Raw genomic sequence first — 18,249 nt, forward strand, 5'->3', positions numbered from 1 at the left:
AATATTCTCTATGTACTTTCTGACATTTCTGGTCTTCATTTTTCAAATTTATGCACCAAAATAAAGAATGTGTCTAGCAACTATGATAGCTTCCTGCCTAAAGCAAAGTATTTACATGTGTCCTTATAAAGCTATCAGAAAGAAGTTCTTGCTGATATATACAAAATGGTATGGCAATAGGAATCTTTTATGGAGCAAACAATATTTTTTAAATATACCTAAGACATATAACTTCTGACTAAAAGGAGACAAGTAACCTTGAACAAGGTCTTTCTTCTACTTACACTTAAACTTTAAATTTTAAAACAATATGTTGAGAAAGGTATCACATTTAACAACACTCATATACATCATATACCTAAAAATGATTATAGAAGCAAATTTATATTACCTGGGATGCATCCAAAGCAAGTACCTGAAAGTTTACTACTACTTTCTCAGGAAGAGTTAAAATAGAATACCAAGTAGAAGGCTTAGAATACCAAGTCAGGGGATAAGGGATCACCCTACAACATGATCACCTATCAGCTGTAGCACATATGACACTTCAGTGATGCGTTCATTTGTTTCTCAAGTTCCTGCAGGGCAAAGACAGTATCATATGCTTAAGCTGGAATTCTAGCCTGCAGCCAGAGGCCCAGGGGTTAAAAACCTCTATGTGTGGGGGGACATGCAGGACTTCTTACATGGGGCATTTACAAAGTTTGTCATAAATTACCACTAACTTATAAAAGACTGTCTACCATTTGCAAGTTGTATTATCTTAAACTGTTACAGAAGTGTAAGATTCGTTCAATATTCACCAAGATCCAGAGAGTTCAAAAACATAGCCTCTTAGGCATGGTAACTGACACACAGTAAAGTCTATTTAGTGTATGTTCATCAGGGGCTGGGGGTAGTAATTATCATTTATTCCTCCAATGTGAGAAACCAGCCACACGAATTTAAATGAAAGTGACTGCTTAACATGTGAAGAATCCCACAAAAGCAACATTTTTTTTTTTTTTCTAAACAGAAAAAGAGTCGAATAGATACATGCCAAGCAGAGATGAAAGCACAGAACGCCACCTTCGAGAACAGTGGGGAACGGCTGGATGGTCAGCAATGCTACTGGGCCGAAGCAACCCAACTGGCAATATCAGATACTTCTGACCTATAAAAATGACAGTTTTCTATGTTCACCTAGACCTAATGAAGCAACATGAACCAAAACAGAAAAGTTAATAAAACTTTAGGATTTCTTGAGAAATACTCCAATCTTAAAATTTTGACTCTACAAATTTTCTTCAATCACTTATTCATTAACGCTTTTTTTTTTTTTTTTTTAATGTTCTGAGGGAAGGAATTGTTCTAGGCGCAGGGACACTGAATAAACAAAATCCTTAAAACAACAACAAAGAAATATCCTTCATAAAGGTTACTCTAGAGGGAGAAATAGACAACACATCCATAGATACACAGGTAAATACATACACCATGTCACATGTCAGATAACAAATAAAACAGAGGAAAACAAATCACAGACAGGGTCAGGGCTGGGAGTGGAGAGTTAAAATGTTTAAATATAATGGTCTAGGAAATCCTCCTTAAGGATGGCATTTATGCAAACAGCTCAAGGAGGTAAAGAAGAGAGTGGAAACAACAAGCAAAATCCCTGAAGGAGAAGCATGCCTGATGATGTGAGGTGGTTCTTCACATAGTCTCGCAAACTTAATCAGAATTACTTACTTTCTTGTAAAGTTCTGATGCTTTCTCTTCAAACTCTTCTAGCTTCGCTTGATCTACGCAAGCATCTAAAATGGCAATGACATTTTTTCCTTAATTCCAGTACTTGTTAAAATCATTATGACTTGAAAAGGTTAGAAAAAGAAAAGAATTAGAAATAGTGTCAGTAATGAAATAAGCAAAACAAAGAAAGCTAATACTGAATGGAAAAGGATTTTCCAAGCATGATACCAAGGCCACAAAGTATAAATGCAAACCCAATTACAATTTCAAATTATTGGACAAATGTAACATACAAGACTCAAAAAGTGTCTTTCATCAACACGTAAGTATTTTGAAGGAAGAAGAGAAGATGATAACCAACACAACAATAATGAACAGAAAATTAGCAAAAACAAAATTAATAATTGCTAACACGTATGAACAGGTAGTTCATTTCCCTAATACAAAAATATAAATTTTATTTAATGAAACACAGCAATGATTAAATGATCCATAATACCAAGTGTCAGAGATGGCACAGAGCAAATGACTTGTCTACGCCATAGAAGTATAATTCATGAACTTTGTTGGTAAGTAACTAGGAAAATATATATTAAAATTTAAAATATGTATTTCTTTCACCCAGCAATTGCATTGTTAGGACTTTGCCTTTAAGCAAGAATTAAATAAGCTACGATATAGATCCACATGATGAGACACTACGCAGGAGAAGTGATTCATATAGATTCCCCATGCTGTAGTTGATCCTTTATTAAAAAAAAAAAAAAAAATTTAATGTTTATTTATTTTTGAAAGAGACAGAGACAGAGCGTGAGCAAGGGAGGGACAGAGAGAGAGGGAGACACAGAATCCAAAACAGGCCCCAGGCTCTGATCTGTCAGCACAGAGCCCGACGCGGGGCTCAAACTCACAAACTGTGAGATCATAACCTCAGCCGAAGTCAGACACCCAACGGACTGAGCCACCCAGGTACCCCTCCCTTCTTTCTTTAATAAAAGCAATAAACATGGTTTTAAAAAACATATTACAGAAGGGCTTACAATGAAAAGTAACAACCAAATCACTACATTAAAAACCCAATCCCACTTCCTAAATGAGACCTCTTATGGTTCTTTCTATATTAGATTATTCTGGCAGTTAGTTTCTTAACTCTAAATAAGATGTGTACACCATTATTTCTTGATTCATCTATTTAATACATTATAGATAGCTTCCTATTATAGAAGATGAAAATGGTGTTTCCTGTCTAATCCCATTTATTTTAATAATTTTGCTTTCTAAATTGCCTGGCTCTGTAGCACTAAATAAATACTTAAACCTCCGATCACTGTTACATAAACAGTATCTACTGATTTCCACTATAATATATAAAGTTACCTTTATTTACTTGCCAACATCTCTCTCTCCTACAGTTTGGCCCCAGATCCTCACTCACCTATTACTGTAAGTCCTCTGCAGTGTGTCTAAGTTTTCTATAAACATTTAAAATCAACATATACAATGTACTTATTGTAACTATGTAAATATGTTTCACTTATATAGCCAAGCAGTAGTCAAAAAGTCTATTTCCTTCTCAAGAGTTCAATGCTTAAATAAACCTCTCATCTACTCAAGAAAAAACATTCCTAATGGCCAGGTAGAATAAACTTCCTTTTCAGGTCCTATTCAAAATCATTCCACATTTTAGTTTGCTTTATTTTTCCTCATATCTGTCCCTCCCACTACCAGGAACTTCTAATTACTTCCCTCCAGTGGAGAAAAATGAGCATTTTATCAGTGCCACTAATATAATCTAGTTCTTTTCTCATTCTATACACTCCGTACTTCTTTATGAACTCTAATATATGAAGAAAAACAACCTCAACCTCACACAAAAAATGGCTATTCTTTTTTCATGTTACACCAAAATTTGACATATGGTAACTCCTTGCACATTACTTGCTGTGTGGAATCACCTATCAGTGAATGTTTTGTACTCTGTTACTTCAAAATCCAAGAATTCTTCACCCGTGCAGAATGTGTAATCAGGCACGGGAATTTGGAAAAGAGTGGTTTGCGGAGTCACGTAGATTCTCCAAATGTTGACACATCTCATTATACAATATCAAAATAATCCTATGGGTTATTATCATCATTGACCTCACCAGAAAAAAAATTTGCGTACTGGAAAGCTGTCAAGCTAACAGTAGCAGATACAAGTTTTCCAAAACTCAAATTTTTCCCTGAGAGCTTGAATTTTATCATTGGTAACAAATTCTATCAGTCATTTTCCTTGACATTATAGAATTACTTTATTTCCTTTTTAAGAAAGTGTGTGCCAGACAGTCAAGCAGGAGTGGCCACAGTTTTTATGACAATCATTCCTTGTAAAAAAAAAAATCAACCAATTCAGCTCGCAATACAAGCACATACGCAGCTATTTGCTCACTGTACTTCAGTATGCAGACGTGTGCTTGACGTGTACAATTCGCTTTGTCACAGGGAATGTTGAAATGGTATGTACTCAAGGGGAGATTTTTAATAAAATTAATGTCTTTCAGTTCTTTATCAAGGACACTCAGGTAAAAAAAAAAAAAGGCAGTTTTTACTGCTTTGTTTACTGTGAGGAATTCAAGGACTACTAACATGATTTGGGGTCACCGCCGTGATTCCTAACTAAGTGCCACCAGTTGTACTCACCATCCTTGCATCACCAGCACAAATAACAACACAACGGAAAAGGCAAATCGTGTCTTAGTGCTGTTACGAAAGCAGTTTTGACTCTTAGGATCCCCTGAAAGGGTATCAAGGGCCCTAAGGACTCTACAGGTCACACTAGGAGAACTGACACTGCAGTTAACCTGTGGGGCAAGGGACGATAAAAGGTTTCCATTTAAATATTAGAGAAATACTCACCGACAAACTGACTTAAATCTAAATCTAGTCTCTTTCGATATGAGAAGTCTGGATCCATCCCATCTCTATGCAATACAATCTGAGATACACATTCATCAATTAATTTGAAGTATTGTTGCCTAAAACCAAGAAAAAGAATAAATGCACACTCCATTTATAAGGATAAGTTTACATCAAAACAAAGTATTTTGGTAAGCTTGATTTCAAGTTCAATAATTTATCTTTGTATAGTGTCAACAACTGACATGACAGATTTAACATGGGAGTGAGGGTAAATACAATAGTCCTCGCTTTCGTTCTTCTAGTGACATTAAGACATTAAGTTTTTACACTCTTTTAGCACATACAGTGTTTTAATGATGATTTGCTTACAAAAGTCAGAACCTTGACTTAATTAGTAAGCAATAAAAAAAAAAAAGCACTGAGATGAAGTGATAGGTGCTTAAAAGCAGTCCTCAACAGAGATCAACCTACCACTGTACCATACTGAAATATCTACCATTAATTCATTTTATTAATACAAGCCAAAATATATCCATTTTTTTCCAAAAAAATTATCTGGGTCTTAAAACTATACAGTTTACTACTTTAAGAATGTTTGCGGAGTCCAATTAAAAACAGATACTGTAAAACATATACAGTACCAAATGAATATTTCGTACTCAAAACACAACTCAAAACACAATTTTTTTTCAAAAATTAGAGTTTAAATAAATGCCCAAATAGGGATCACGTTGTCACTACAGGTTTTAGTCCACCTATGTTCGTCATAAGCAAAAGAACCTCCCTTAAAACTTAAGCCAACAAGGGGAACCTGGGTGGCTCAGTCAGTTAAGCATCTGACTTGGGCTCAGATCATGATCCCACGGTTTGTGAGTTCGAGCCCCAGTTCGGGCTCTGTGCTGACAGCTCAGGGCCTGGAGCCTACTTTGGATTTGATGTCTCCCTCTCTCTCTCTGCTCCTCCCCTGATCACACTGCCTCTCTCTCTCTCAAAAATAAATAAAACATAAAAATTTTTTTTTTGAAAACAAAACTGAAGCCAATCAATTTAAAATATCTAGATTTTATTAACAAAACCAAACTAAAATGACAGAAAGGGTGGGTGCTATCTCAATGACGTCAGTCCTTCATCCCCAGCCACCCCTACAACTTCTTTGTTCCCTCAGTGACTTTTTGCACACATTTCCTCTCCAAATCTTTCTCACCATGTAAGTGATGGCGCTTCTATTCACTAGAGCTTCTTCTCTACTGCCCTGAATCTACTTACCTCACACCTAATAAATGACCCATTATGCAGAATAAAATCCAAAATAACTGAACATTAGCAAAGACAAAAGATGGTCATCGACTGTCATCAACTAAAAATGTTTAAGACAGTGTTCTTGGGTACATGTCAAAGCAAGAAGGTACTACCACGCTTTCCTCAATGTTCTACACTGCTTCCAAAAATATAGTCTCCCATTCCCTACTATCTTGCCATAACAACCACATGTGCAATTAAGGTACATAAATTGCACACACAGGTACAAAACATCAATCACGTTTGAAAATCAAGATGGAGCATTCTATTTCTTTTTTACTCTTATTCAATGTTATCCTAGTGTTGCTTTAATATAAACATGTTTTAAATTAACAACTTAGGTTAATTTGTAGACTTAATAACATAGGTTATTAATTAATAACATAGGTTATTTTGTGGACTTTTTAAATAAATTATTTCAGTAAATGTTTTCTCACCTCCACAGCTCCCAATGATAAGCTCACTTACAAAGTAGCTGAAATTTCTTGCAAAATCTCTTTCAAGGCAACACTAGCAAAATAATAATGTACTTCTGGATTCTAGAAATGTGCATCCAGAAAATAATCACCATGAGCAATATTGGTGAGTTAGTGAATATGTCAGAGGAATATGTAAATAACCTAATTAAGGGATGAACATAAGTTGTCATTACTTCACTGATATGTCATTTTTGTTGGAGGAATTTTAAAATCATCTTCACTTTCTCTTTAGTATTTTTATCAAATATCAGAAATTATCTCCCATGCACATTCAACTAGGCAAATATTTTGCACATGGTAAGCCATTAAGTATTTGTTAGAGAAATGAATTTGATCTCCCACTCCACACTCCAATATTCTTTCCACATTTCATTTTTCTTGGGGGCAGGGGTTACCTTGCATGTACATTCTCCAACTGAGTTCCATTTCAGTAAAATTTCCTTTCGTCCCAAATGTGAACGTGAGAAAATTTTCTTATTTTCCTATCGGCTAATTCTTTTAAATGGGACTATCTTGCATTCTAAAGCAAAGCAATTTCTAAAAATCTGAAAACATTTATTTATATCAATAGGAATTAAGAATGTTCATTCAACAAAAGGTGTTCAGATAATCAAAGATTTTTAAAAGGTAAAGTCCACGTCCATCGGAGACAGTGAAAATAAACCAACCAACAAAAAACCATGAAGCTAAAACCAAAACAGCAAGACTCACAGAACTGCACACCAAAACCAGTTTTACCGTATTTAAATAAAAAGCTAAATAATTTTTAAATGAATGAAAAACTATCTAAATGATGATAATCTGCCACAATCTTATAATAAAAATATATTCTCTGTAAGAATAAATAACAACAATAACCACCTATGAGAATTTGGGAACATGGGGGAAAAAAAAAAAAAAACAGATGGAATGGTCTTGATTACAGAAATCATAGGAAGAATGACGCCTTCACAGCAACCATACGTGAAACAAAGACCAAGGTCCTGGGGCTTAAAGAGTCCACGAAGAATGCAACATACATAAGTATCAAGTTAAAAACGTGATACTTGAAAAATGACCAAAATAACTAACGTCACTTTGGTGCGGCTACAGTTTAATATTTCTCTGAGACTCTTAATTCCACTGAAGGGACAGGATTGCCTGAGCATGCCCCAGGAGAGTTGTGCTTTTCAATCTATTTTAAAGGTAGACACAACCGTGTGGCCTTGTGCAGCACAGAATAAGGGATTAGGGTAAAAATGAAGGGATCATAAGTAATATAGAACCCCCTCTGGCAGCATTAAGACACATTCAAAACTTTGAAAGCAAACAATATTCTTGAATTCTTGAAAACTCCAGCAGCATCAAGCAATCAGAGGTTGACAGGACCAACCATATAGGGATCAAGAAAAGGACAGGGTTGGAGCGCCTGGGTGGCTAAGCATCTGACTTTGGCTCAGGTCATAATATTGCTGTCCATGAGTTTGAACCCCACACTGGGCTCTGTGCTGACAGCTCAGAGCCTGAAGCTTGCTTCAGATTCTGTCTCCCCCTCTCTCAGACTCTCCCCCACTCTCACTCTGTCTCTCTTAAAAAAAAAAAAAAAGGACAGGTTTACTTTAGAGTAAATGGAAGCTTCAAATTTAAATACATGTGGGGAAAAATACAGTTTTATAACTAGCAAGTACCTCTGATATTTAAAAATATTAATCAATGTACTATTTTGATTTTAATTAATGTATTCATATTTGTATTAATATTTTTGTCAATGTATTAGTGTTTATTTTATATTAGTATGTCTGCAAAAGGAGGAGATAAGATGGGCGATCTGTGCTCATCCCAAAGAACGTAAACTTTTTTTTTTCTTGGACTCTTATTCTATTCACTTGTCAGATACATCACAAGCCTGAATTACACCCTCTGACATCAACCAGGGGACACAGCCCAAATGAGACATCTCTAGCAAATTCTTCCACATGAAAGCAGAGTAAGAAACGACACGTTACCCAAAGTATTTGAGAATGGAATCTCAGCAAAGCTAAATTAAAGGCACCAAAAATGGTTTTATATTCAAGGATCTCCACTTTCCTCATAAAACAGTAACAAAGTAGAAAGCAGATACAGAGAGCATTTACTGAGCATACACCAGGTGCCCAGATATTTGGCTAGAAGATTTATCCATGCTACTATGTGTCACCTTCAGAACCACCTAGGAACGTAGGTGTTAATATGCTTGCCCAGCTACAGATAGATAAGGTACAGATGGAATAAACAATTTGTTAAACTCAAGATGGCTGAGATATAATCGAACTTGAATGTTATTTGTCTAGCTTTTCTGATACATTAGCAACATTAAGTACAACTGTATTACCCAGGCACTTTCTAGCTACTTAAATACTAATAAAAACAATGTTTACTGCCTTTCATGTAACTTATAAAAAGAAACTTATCAACCCCATTCCTACCACCTAAAGACTAATGAGAAAACATTATCCATCACAAGATAAATTAGTAATTTGTTGCTAGTTCGCATTTTTTATTCAGATGAAAACTTGGTAACAAGAATCTGTGCAGCTTACAAAATAACAGTAATATCATTTTACTGTCACCTGTCTAAATATATGCCCAGAAGAAATGCCACATTCCATGAGTCAGTATTAAGACAGAAATAAAAATCTGAAAATTATGAGCTTGCCCAAATCAAACATCAAGTGAATTTCACAATTAATAGAATTTTATTAGTGAAATTTAACATTAGAACATAGCTTCCTCTTACCTTATAAAATAATCATTTCGAATCAGCAAAAGATGCTGAAGAATGGAAATAAAATATCCTTCCGCTCTAGTTTCCTTAACTGTGTTCCACACCATGTTGTAAATATCATATGCTTCAGTACATTGATTAAGGAATATGTGAATTTATTTATTCTCTACACCAAACAACCAATAACACAGCACAGAATCTGTTCTGTAAGGCTTCAAAAGATTATTGTGTGTCTTACCCCATACCATCATGTATACTCAACATATGGTACCACACAGGTAGTTAGGATTGAAGTAGAGGAAAACTGTGTGCAAATGGTAACTTCACCTGGCACTGTCTTCTCCTCCAAAATCAACTCCAACCATTTGCCTCTCTCAAGCCAAGATGTTTCAGGTGGCAAGGATAACAGGCAGCTGGTTGGAAATACCATATTAGGTGTACAGAGTGCCCTAACCAAGAGAGATGGTGCCAGGCATTATCCACGATGGGGAAGCCCCAGTGGAGGACAGGAACCTGGTGGATTTCTGGAAAAGCACAGAGATCTGCAAACCCACAGAGTTAACAAAGGCCCATAGGGGTGTGCACCCAAGGTGTAGGACAGGAGGCAATAGGCTAATGCTAGAGAGCACTAGAGGAGGGGGAGGTGCCACACATGAGAAGAAAAAACAACACACTGTACACATACACAAGAGGCCTCATGGAATTTGTGGGTTGGAACGTCCATTTCCATATGCATGGACTCAGAAAAACACACATGAAACTATTAAGAAAAGTTTATATGAAAATCAATCTGATTCATAAAGGTTTGGCTTTATACTGTTTATACAGAAATGGCTTCAGAAGTCTAGTATCTTGGGGTGTGAAGTTTGTTTGGGGTTTAGCAACAATTTTACATATGTCAGTAACTTCAGAACAAAAGGATATTCAAGCTCAGCTCTAATCTCTTCAAGGCGATGGGAAAGCTCAAGCAAATCTTCTTCTTTATGCTCATCAAAGACTTTAAGTTGGATATCCAAGCCATCATTCTTCAGACATTTTAAATTCTAGAGATATGAAAGAGAAATGACAATTAACGGTTTTATTTTTAATAATGCAAAAAGGTTAATGAAAAACATATAAACAATAAACCAACCATTTGACTTGATTTACAGCATTCAAACACTTAAAGTGTTAATACTCCAATCTTATCTATATTTCAAAAATAGATTTTTATACTCAAGCCTTTTTCCCCCGCAGATAAATTATTCTTGAAGGTAATTTATCTAAATTTCCCCCTATTCAAGTACTCCTCTAATTTAAATATTAATAAGGAGACTGCAGGGCACTTACTGGCAATATCTCTTTCAATCCACAACGCATAAATTCATTTCTGATGTGAAGCCTGAAGTCCAAATCATCAGGAGATGTAACAAGGGCATTGATGAGTTGCATACATGCTACCTACAATAGATTGCACGGTGAGACTTAAGCTTGGATTCCAACATTAAAGAAAGAGGAATACAACTGAAACATGAAGGTTTTGTTCCAAGAATCATTAAGTACCTTTCTTCCCAGGAGAATCTATTAGAACAATAATTTGTATGTAAATTATTTTAGTCAATTAAAATTAAATAAGAAATATAGTTTCGGTGGAGTTTTCTTCTTTTTTATTTGTTTGGGGGTTTTTTTGTGGGAGAGGAGAGAGAAACATTAGGCACTGGAGCTGTTCCATAAAAATTTCACTCTAGCCAAAAGTTCAGCTCTTATCCAAGAAAATCACTCCATGCTATATGTGCATACAACATAAGCTGAATGTCCTAGTAGAGTAGAAAAACTATAGATCTCTGTTGGATAGGTAATACTTACCTGACAGTAAAGTAACTTGCCATTCATGGAGAGAAACCCAAAGTTTCAAACACTTCAAGGTCAGCAAGTGTCGTGAATCTGGTCAATGGGGTTGTTATAACTATCTTATTATCACTGCACAATTAATTACTAGAATTAACCAGGCAATGGTTCTTACACTTTCGCAAGAATTAAAAAATTATATAGGTCATGTTTATTCCAAAGGCATAAAGAAATAACATAGCTAATTAAATCCTTTAGTATATACCTCAAGTGCTAAAAATGCAAAATCACTATACTTTCCAGTTATTTAACATCCCAAATTTCAAACTGGATATGCATTTTTTTTGTATCCCTGGCTAAAACCTATCTTTCATCATCTGAAATCCATATAATGGAAGCAAGAGAGACTGGAAGCAAAAGAGATGGTCTCTAGAGAAGTGAAGTACTCTTTGTTGTTGATGATGATGCTATTTTTCTGTCTACACTCTACCAGAGTCTTAACAAGAATGACTGGCCTACTGATCAATATGTTTAACCTCATGCTGTTCCCTAAATTGTCCTTTCTCCATCCCTTAAGGCAAGGTTTATAAGAATTTAAAATGTCTCTTTTGGATTAAGACACCTCCAGGGGTCTCAGGTCCTGCTGGTTGAAATATATCGTAATTATTGTATTTGATGTCTAAATACTAAAATCTGACCAGCATGCCTCTACTGTCAAAACTTAAGACTATTTAAACGGGAGGAAGGAAATGTGCCAGAAGATAAATAGAGAAAAGGGAAATACTTAGAATAAAAAAAGAATAAACTTAAAAACAGAGGCTACCTTTCCAGTACACATTCACTCAGCTGTAACTGGTTCATGTCACAAGGTTTAAAATACTTTCTTTCCACCTCCTTGTCAGTCATTACCCAGTACCGACAAAAATACCTTTTCAGCAATAGTATAGACTTTTAAAAGATCTCAAAGAACACTTAAATAATATTTCTCTACATTTGAGCAAATAAATTAGTATTAATCACGAGGTTTCTGGAAAAGATGTAAATTATAAAGGGCTCAATGCAGCAAAAATAGCAGCATAAAAATTAGCAGGAAATAGGATCTAAATGTAAAGTATATATGTGTAGAACAATAGCAGCATGAAATTGAAGAGAAAGAAGGGAAAAGGATAATCCACATTCTTTCCAGGAAGTATCCTAAAGGGCAATTTTCTATAAAAGGAAAAACAGAAAATTGACTTAAGCTGAAATAATGAATTTAAGTTCATTATCTAAAATCCCTTCCCAATTCTAATGGTAATTTGCCATTATCATGACCTATAACCACTCTTAAATTGAAGTCATGTAAACACAGGCCTAGGAAAATATGCAAATACACAGCAAAATGTAATGTTTCCTTATAGACAAAAAAAATTCTATAATCAAGGTAAGGATCAAAGAGTTCCTTCTAGGTTTTTAAAAATGTATACTCAGACATAAAGACTTGTTTTATCACACAATTTCAAACTAATATAGCATACCGGCAGAAGCAGGGGCCAATATAGCATCTATGTCATAGAAATCAATTCCTACAGACAGTGGAAAAGGCTCACGAACTATGAAGGTGAACAGGATCATGCTGCCTGTCCTCATGAAGACAATAGATCAATGATAAAAATATACTATGTAGAAGAGATATGTTCCATATATACTGGGAATGTGGAGAAACCAAATAAAAACAAGGACAGCTGGGTAACGGCATTGACTCTTAAAGATAAATAGGAAGGCAGCCTGATGAAGTGAAGGACTGAGATGAGATGTTCTCAGCATCTAAGGAATTAACCGGTTAGAAAACCTGGGCCCTGGGCCCTTCCGTTGCATTACAAAGGGTTCAGGAGTGGCTCCAGGAGTCACTAGAGATGAGGTTGGACAAGGACACAGGCCAGATGAGGCACAGCTTTGTATGCCAAGTCAGAAAGTTCAGGTTCAACTGGAAATAGGAGAAACTACAAGGAATGTAAAGGAGAGGCAACAGTAGAGGTAATAATATTAGTTAAGAAACTATTGTAGAAGCAACTTTAGTGAGCAATGATGAGAACTTGAACATTTGAAATCTATGAAAACTGACAGAATTTGATGGCTGGGTGGACATGGGGTAGAAGAAAAGAATTCGTGAGAGCCCCTCTCCTTTGTTCTTCAACTAGACAAGAGGAGGTACCATTAACAAAGCTATAAAGTACAAGGAAAGAAAGAGGTGGGGGGGGGGGCTATTTCAAGTGTTAGTTAAATTCTATTTAGTTAACATATATGGTAAAATTGGTTTCAGGCATAAAATTTAATGCTTCATCACTTACATTTAATACCCAGTGCTCATTTGAACAAGTGCCCTCCTTAGTACCCATCACCCATGCTGTCTATTCCCCACCCACCTCCCTCCATCAACCCTGTTTGTTCTCAATAGTTAAGAGTCTCTTACGATTTTTTCCCCTTCCCCTATGTTTCACTTTTGTTTCTTAAAGTTCACATATGAATGAAATTCTATGGTATTTGTCTTTCTCTGACTTATTTCACTTAGCATAATAGGACACAAAAATACAGATTTCAAGGGGCACACACAATCTGACATTTATAGAAGCATCATCAACAACAGCAAAACTATGGAGTCCAAATGTCCATCAACTGATGAATGGATAAAGAAGATATGGTGTGTGTATATACACATACAATGGAATATTACTCAGCCAACAAAAAGAATGAAATCTTGCTATTTGCAACAGTGTGGATGGAGCCAGAGTGTATTACACTATAAGAAATGGGTTTCCGAGGAGAATAGAATAAACCCTGCTTTTAAAATTCTGAGATTAAAATGTACATTAGGAATCATTAATACATTAAAAAAAAATGTTTAGTTATTGGGTACCTAGCCTGTGTCAGCAGGGGATATTAACAGAAGCTCAAGGAAATAATGGCATTGTGATATCCATCATAAAAGAATCACCATCCTGTTTCATGTTCCAAAAGTGTAGCATATACGATTTTCATTAATTTGTATTTAGCATTCTAATTGTTTAATAGCGTGACAAAATCTACCTCCCTATGAAGTAGATGAGGGTAAGAAAATAGAGCTTCTGCCTTCCTGGAAACATCCTAATTTAACTAAAGCCTCTATATTTGGGCATCAGAATGCAGAATTCACTTTCTGTTTACTAGCTCAACCATTTCATTTCCTCAAAGCCTATTTATTGGTGCCCCCTCAGCACTTCTCAGTAGTAGGGATATATCTATGAGAAAAGATAAAAATCACTATCTGAAATGAGAGTCAAGATTGACTCCAAGGTTTTTAGCTTGGGCAATTCAAAGGATGGAATTATCATTTATTAAGGCAGAAAATAAATCATTCATTAAGATGGGAGAAAGAGGCTTGGAACGACAGATCAGGGGAGTTGGGTTAGAAATACATTTTAGTGATGAGCATCGAAATAAAGTGGAGAAGAAAACTGGATATAGGACAGCCAGGTTCAAGAAAAAGATGACCACAGCAACTGTACATAAAAATCAAGGTCTTGCATAGAACCATCTAGGAGTAGCAGAAAGGAAAGGTGACATACAGGAACTGATGGGGCATTTCAATGGCAGGTTTTGCTTTCAAGGCTGGGCAAATAAAGTAAAAAGGCATCCGGGCACCTGGATGGCTCAGGTGGATGAACGTGTGACTCTTAGTTTTTTGGCTCAGGTCATGAGCTCCTAGTTTCATGAGTTCAAGTCCTGTATCTGGCTCTGCACTAGCAGAATGGAGCCTGGTTGGGATTTTCTATCTCCCTCTCTGCCCCTCCCCACTCACGCTGTCTCTATCTCTCTCAAAATAGATAAGTAAACTCAAAACAAAAATTTTTTTTAAGTATAAAATGCATCAAAAAGGTAGAAGAAAAATAAGATTGTGGTGCTCAGGAAATATGGGAGGAAAAGTTTCTTAACAGAGAGGGTGATCAACCCAGTCAGAGGCTCTAATAGGTCAAATAAGATGACCAATAAATTAACATTGGTTTTGGCAAACTGGTGACTTGATAAGAACAGGTTCTATAAAAAGACAGAGTTGCTGTCCCAAGTAGGACAACACTTGCCTTCTCATGGGTACCATATGCAATCAGCAAACAAAAGCATACCATTAAAATCGGCACTAAAATATTCTTCTCCTTGCTCCAAGCACATCTTTATACTTTAGAAATACTGGTTATTAACCTTTGGTTTCAGCGAGTAAGGCACTTCTCTTTAGGTGTTAAAGCATGGACTCAGTTCTGATGATTCAGAAAGCAAATACTGTAAGCTCATTTTGTTACTCTTACCTTAATTATCAAAAAGGAGGCTTGCATGAAATAAAGTATTTAACAAAAGTTATAGCTGGAGGAGTGTGTGTATGTCCATCTAGGGCTTAGGATGGCTGAAGGTTTCCTCAAGAGCAGCAGCAAACAGAAGGTGCACTGTAAGGACTGGGGCTGGCAAAGCCCACAGACAAAGATGAGGAAAATGCACAGCCAGAGCTGTAATTATAAATAGTGAGAGAAATGTAAACAGTGCAGGAGACTAGAAGGCACAGACACGCAACAGGGGGCAAAGTAAATAAACCGTAAACAGAAATCTCAAAGATACTCAATATGAGGAATAGAGTTGTTCCAAGGCAATCTTAGGAACAAAGCAAATGATCAAAGAAAAATCATTCGACCTGGAAAAAGGTTAATCGGCAAGACAAAGAAAGAAAGATGCCCCATGTACATCACTCCAGCAGCAAAGCAGCTTTCTGCCCTTGAAAACAGGCAGGTTTGCTCACATGTGAATACACAGAACCTAAATTTCCTCTAGTACACAATTGCACTATGGCTAATTATCACTATGCTGAACACAAATATGAGGAGAAAAAACCACTTTATGCATTTTTAAACTTCGAACAAGCACCTTTGACCCTTTTGCAAAACTCCCAAGCACAAAATTCAAGGGACCCTAACAGGTGTGATGCCTGAGGCCCAACCATAAAAGCTCATCCAAGTTTTTCGAAGGCCATCACAGAAAATGCCTTCTCCATGATTGTGCCGAAGGAACTGAGAAGATATCTGAAAGCCAAAGCAAGCATATTCTTTAGAAAGCTCATACTTTAAAAACAAAACACAAAACAAAAAAGAAAGCTCACACTTCAGTCAACATGTTCATTCTAAACACAAGTAGATGTTTTTACAAGTAAAACGATGGCTATATGACACTGAAAATATATCAGCTGTACAAGCTAAATTCACATTATAAACAAGTACCAGTCAAGTACTTAACATAGAAATTCTATCGGAATCTGTGAATAATTATTACATGGGCTTGGAAGATACAACTTAGTCTGCTCTCCATCTTTCCTAACCCATTGCTGAAATCATTTGTTTTTCTTTGCACAATCAAATTTCATATTTCTCAAGTTAAAATGAGTAAATGATGCTTACAGATGAAGTTCCCCTCTACTGCAGACAAACTCCAAAGAATTTAAAAAGCACTGCATTAATTCAGAATAAAAACTACCCAGACTACATTATATGGACAAACACAGAAACATTTAAGTAGATCAGCAGATGTCAAGTTCTGTAAGTTTAACCTCCAGTTCAGTGCTCTGTCAATTATAGACACAAAGAACAACTCAGAGTCCAAGGTACCTGCATAGAACCCACACAAACACAGAGAAATAAACTGCAGGATTCAAGAGGCTACGATTTATATGATAGAAATACTGGAAAAACAAATGGATTTTTAAATATTTATTCAGAAACTTCCCTCTGAAACAGCACTAATTTCTTCTGTGTCCTCTCATGCATTTTGCTGTACGCCTTAACTACTCCATTTTTCTAATGAAACATTAGCTATCTTCAGATTCCCAAGTATAAGCTTCTTAAGGGCAGGAGTATACTTCTTTATGGTCCTAGTATAATTCAGCGCACAGCAGTCACTGAATAATAAACTAATTGCTTAATTATGAAACTCTGTGCAGTTACCTCTGGAGCATGAGGTAAGTTTATCTTTCTGGCAATCTACTATAGCATAAGTGAATAAATTTATTATGTAAACTCAGAAAATTGGCAGTATGTGCTAGACAAAAATGTTTGCCACAATTTAAGTGTGTACTTAAATTAAGTGTGTACTTAAGTGTGTACTCCATATGACAATATGAGGTCACATTAGATTATCCCACTGTTTCTTTAATGTCTTCGCTTAATGGCCTATTATTTACCAGTCCATTTTAATACATTTAACCTTTTGATTCATATTGACATATGAATCCTACTGATGTAAACCTCAATAGAAGTAGTCAAAACAGAGAGGAATTAAACTGATCTCTGCATCCTTCTGGAATGCCTCCACAATAATCCTAAAAACACATTTTCTATACTCTCTGTTCTTCATTTGGGTCCTTCATTAACGGCGAGAATAAGTTATCTGAAACTGAAAACTTCGGTTAGTAATTTTGTGGGGGAGGGTGGAGATACTTGAAACAAGACAAAGTAGTAAATTAAGGTAGGACTATTTATTATAATGAGGACTTTATTTGGTCTTAAGCAAAATTAAACTTGAGAATATTTTGAGCATTTCAGGGGTACGGAAAAGAAAAGAAACAGAAGCAAATAAACTTGACTGTATCTAAAAGGGTATTTTAACCCATGATTTGTTTCAATGTTCTATTTCTCAATTATTGTCTATTAACAGATTTCAAGGTACAGTGACTATAACTCAATTAAAGGTAATTTTTCCTACTTTGAGACATATGAAAATGTGATCCAATCAATTTTACAAATATCTATTCTGTATTTGAACTCAATAAAATCCAGAAATTGAAGAGGCTTGTTTTATTTTGTTTTTAAGAGAAACTGTGTCTTTACAACAGCCATGGGAATGCAGTTCCTTGACTGCAGGGAGTATAAATGACTAACAGCCCAGCCCCAGCTGCTCCCTGTGAAATCCATCTCAAGATTTGAGTCAAACCCACACTTCCCACCGGCTTCTCCCAGACAATGTCTGCACACAGCAAGAATACTGAGACAGGACATGAAGGGCTTTGACTTGAGGATTCCCCAACCACATTGCCAAGTTCTCCCGGAACTGCACAGCAGCCTAAGATACTTCCCCCAGCCTCCTTCCTTCTCTCCTCCAGCTGGGGTCAAGTGTGCACTGAGCTGGACATCTCCCCACCTGCCCCAGCCCTCTCCAGATCTCTAGTAGGCATTTCCCCTAGCTCCTTGCTGATCAAATCACTTGCTTCTCAAAGGACCTAGATTA

The 18,249-nt window shown here is 36.1% G+C and overlaps 1 protein-coding gene across 1 annotated transcript in view; it reads right to left on the minus strand.

Moving 5' to 3' along the window:
- DIAPH3 (diaphanous related formin 3) overlaps positions 1-18,249 on the minus strand; it is a 514,561-nt gene that overhangs the window by 334,221 nt on the left and 162,091 nt on the right. The window contains exons 10-14 of the mRNA XM_043580147.1: positions 10,477-10,587; positions 10,072-10,190; positions 9,160-9,276; positions 4,624-4,742; positions 1,729-1,793 (exon numbers count right to left, since the gene is read on the minus strand). Coding sequence (XP_043436082.1) covers positions 1,729-1,793; positions 4,624-4,742; positions 9,160-9,276; positions 10,072-10,190; positions 10,477-10,587 — 531 coding nt within the window. The remainder of the gene's footprint in view (positions 1-1,728; positions 1,794-4,623; positions 4,743-9,159; positions 9,277-10,071; positions 10,191-10,476; positions 10,588-18,249) is intronic.

This window comes from Prionailurus bengalensis, chromosome A1, assembly GCF_016509475.1.
Source record: "Prionailurus bengalensis isolate Pbe53 chromosome A1, Fcat_Pben_1.1_paternal_pri, whole genome shotgun sequence".
NCBI lineage: Eukaryota > Metazoa > Chordata > Mammalia > Carnivora > Felidae > Prionailurus > Prionailurus bengalensis.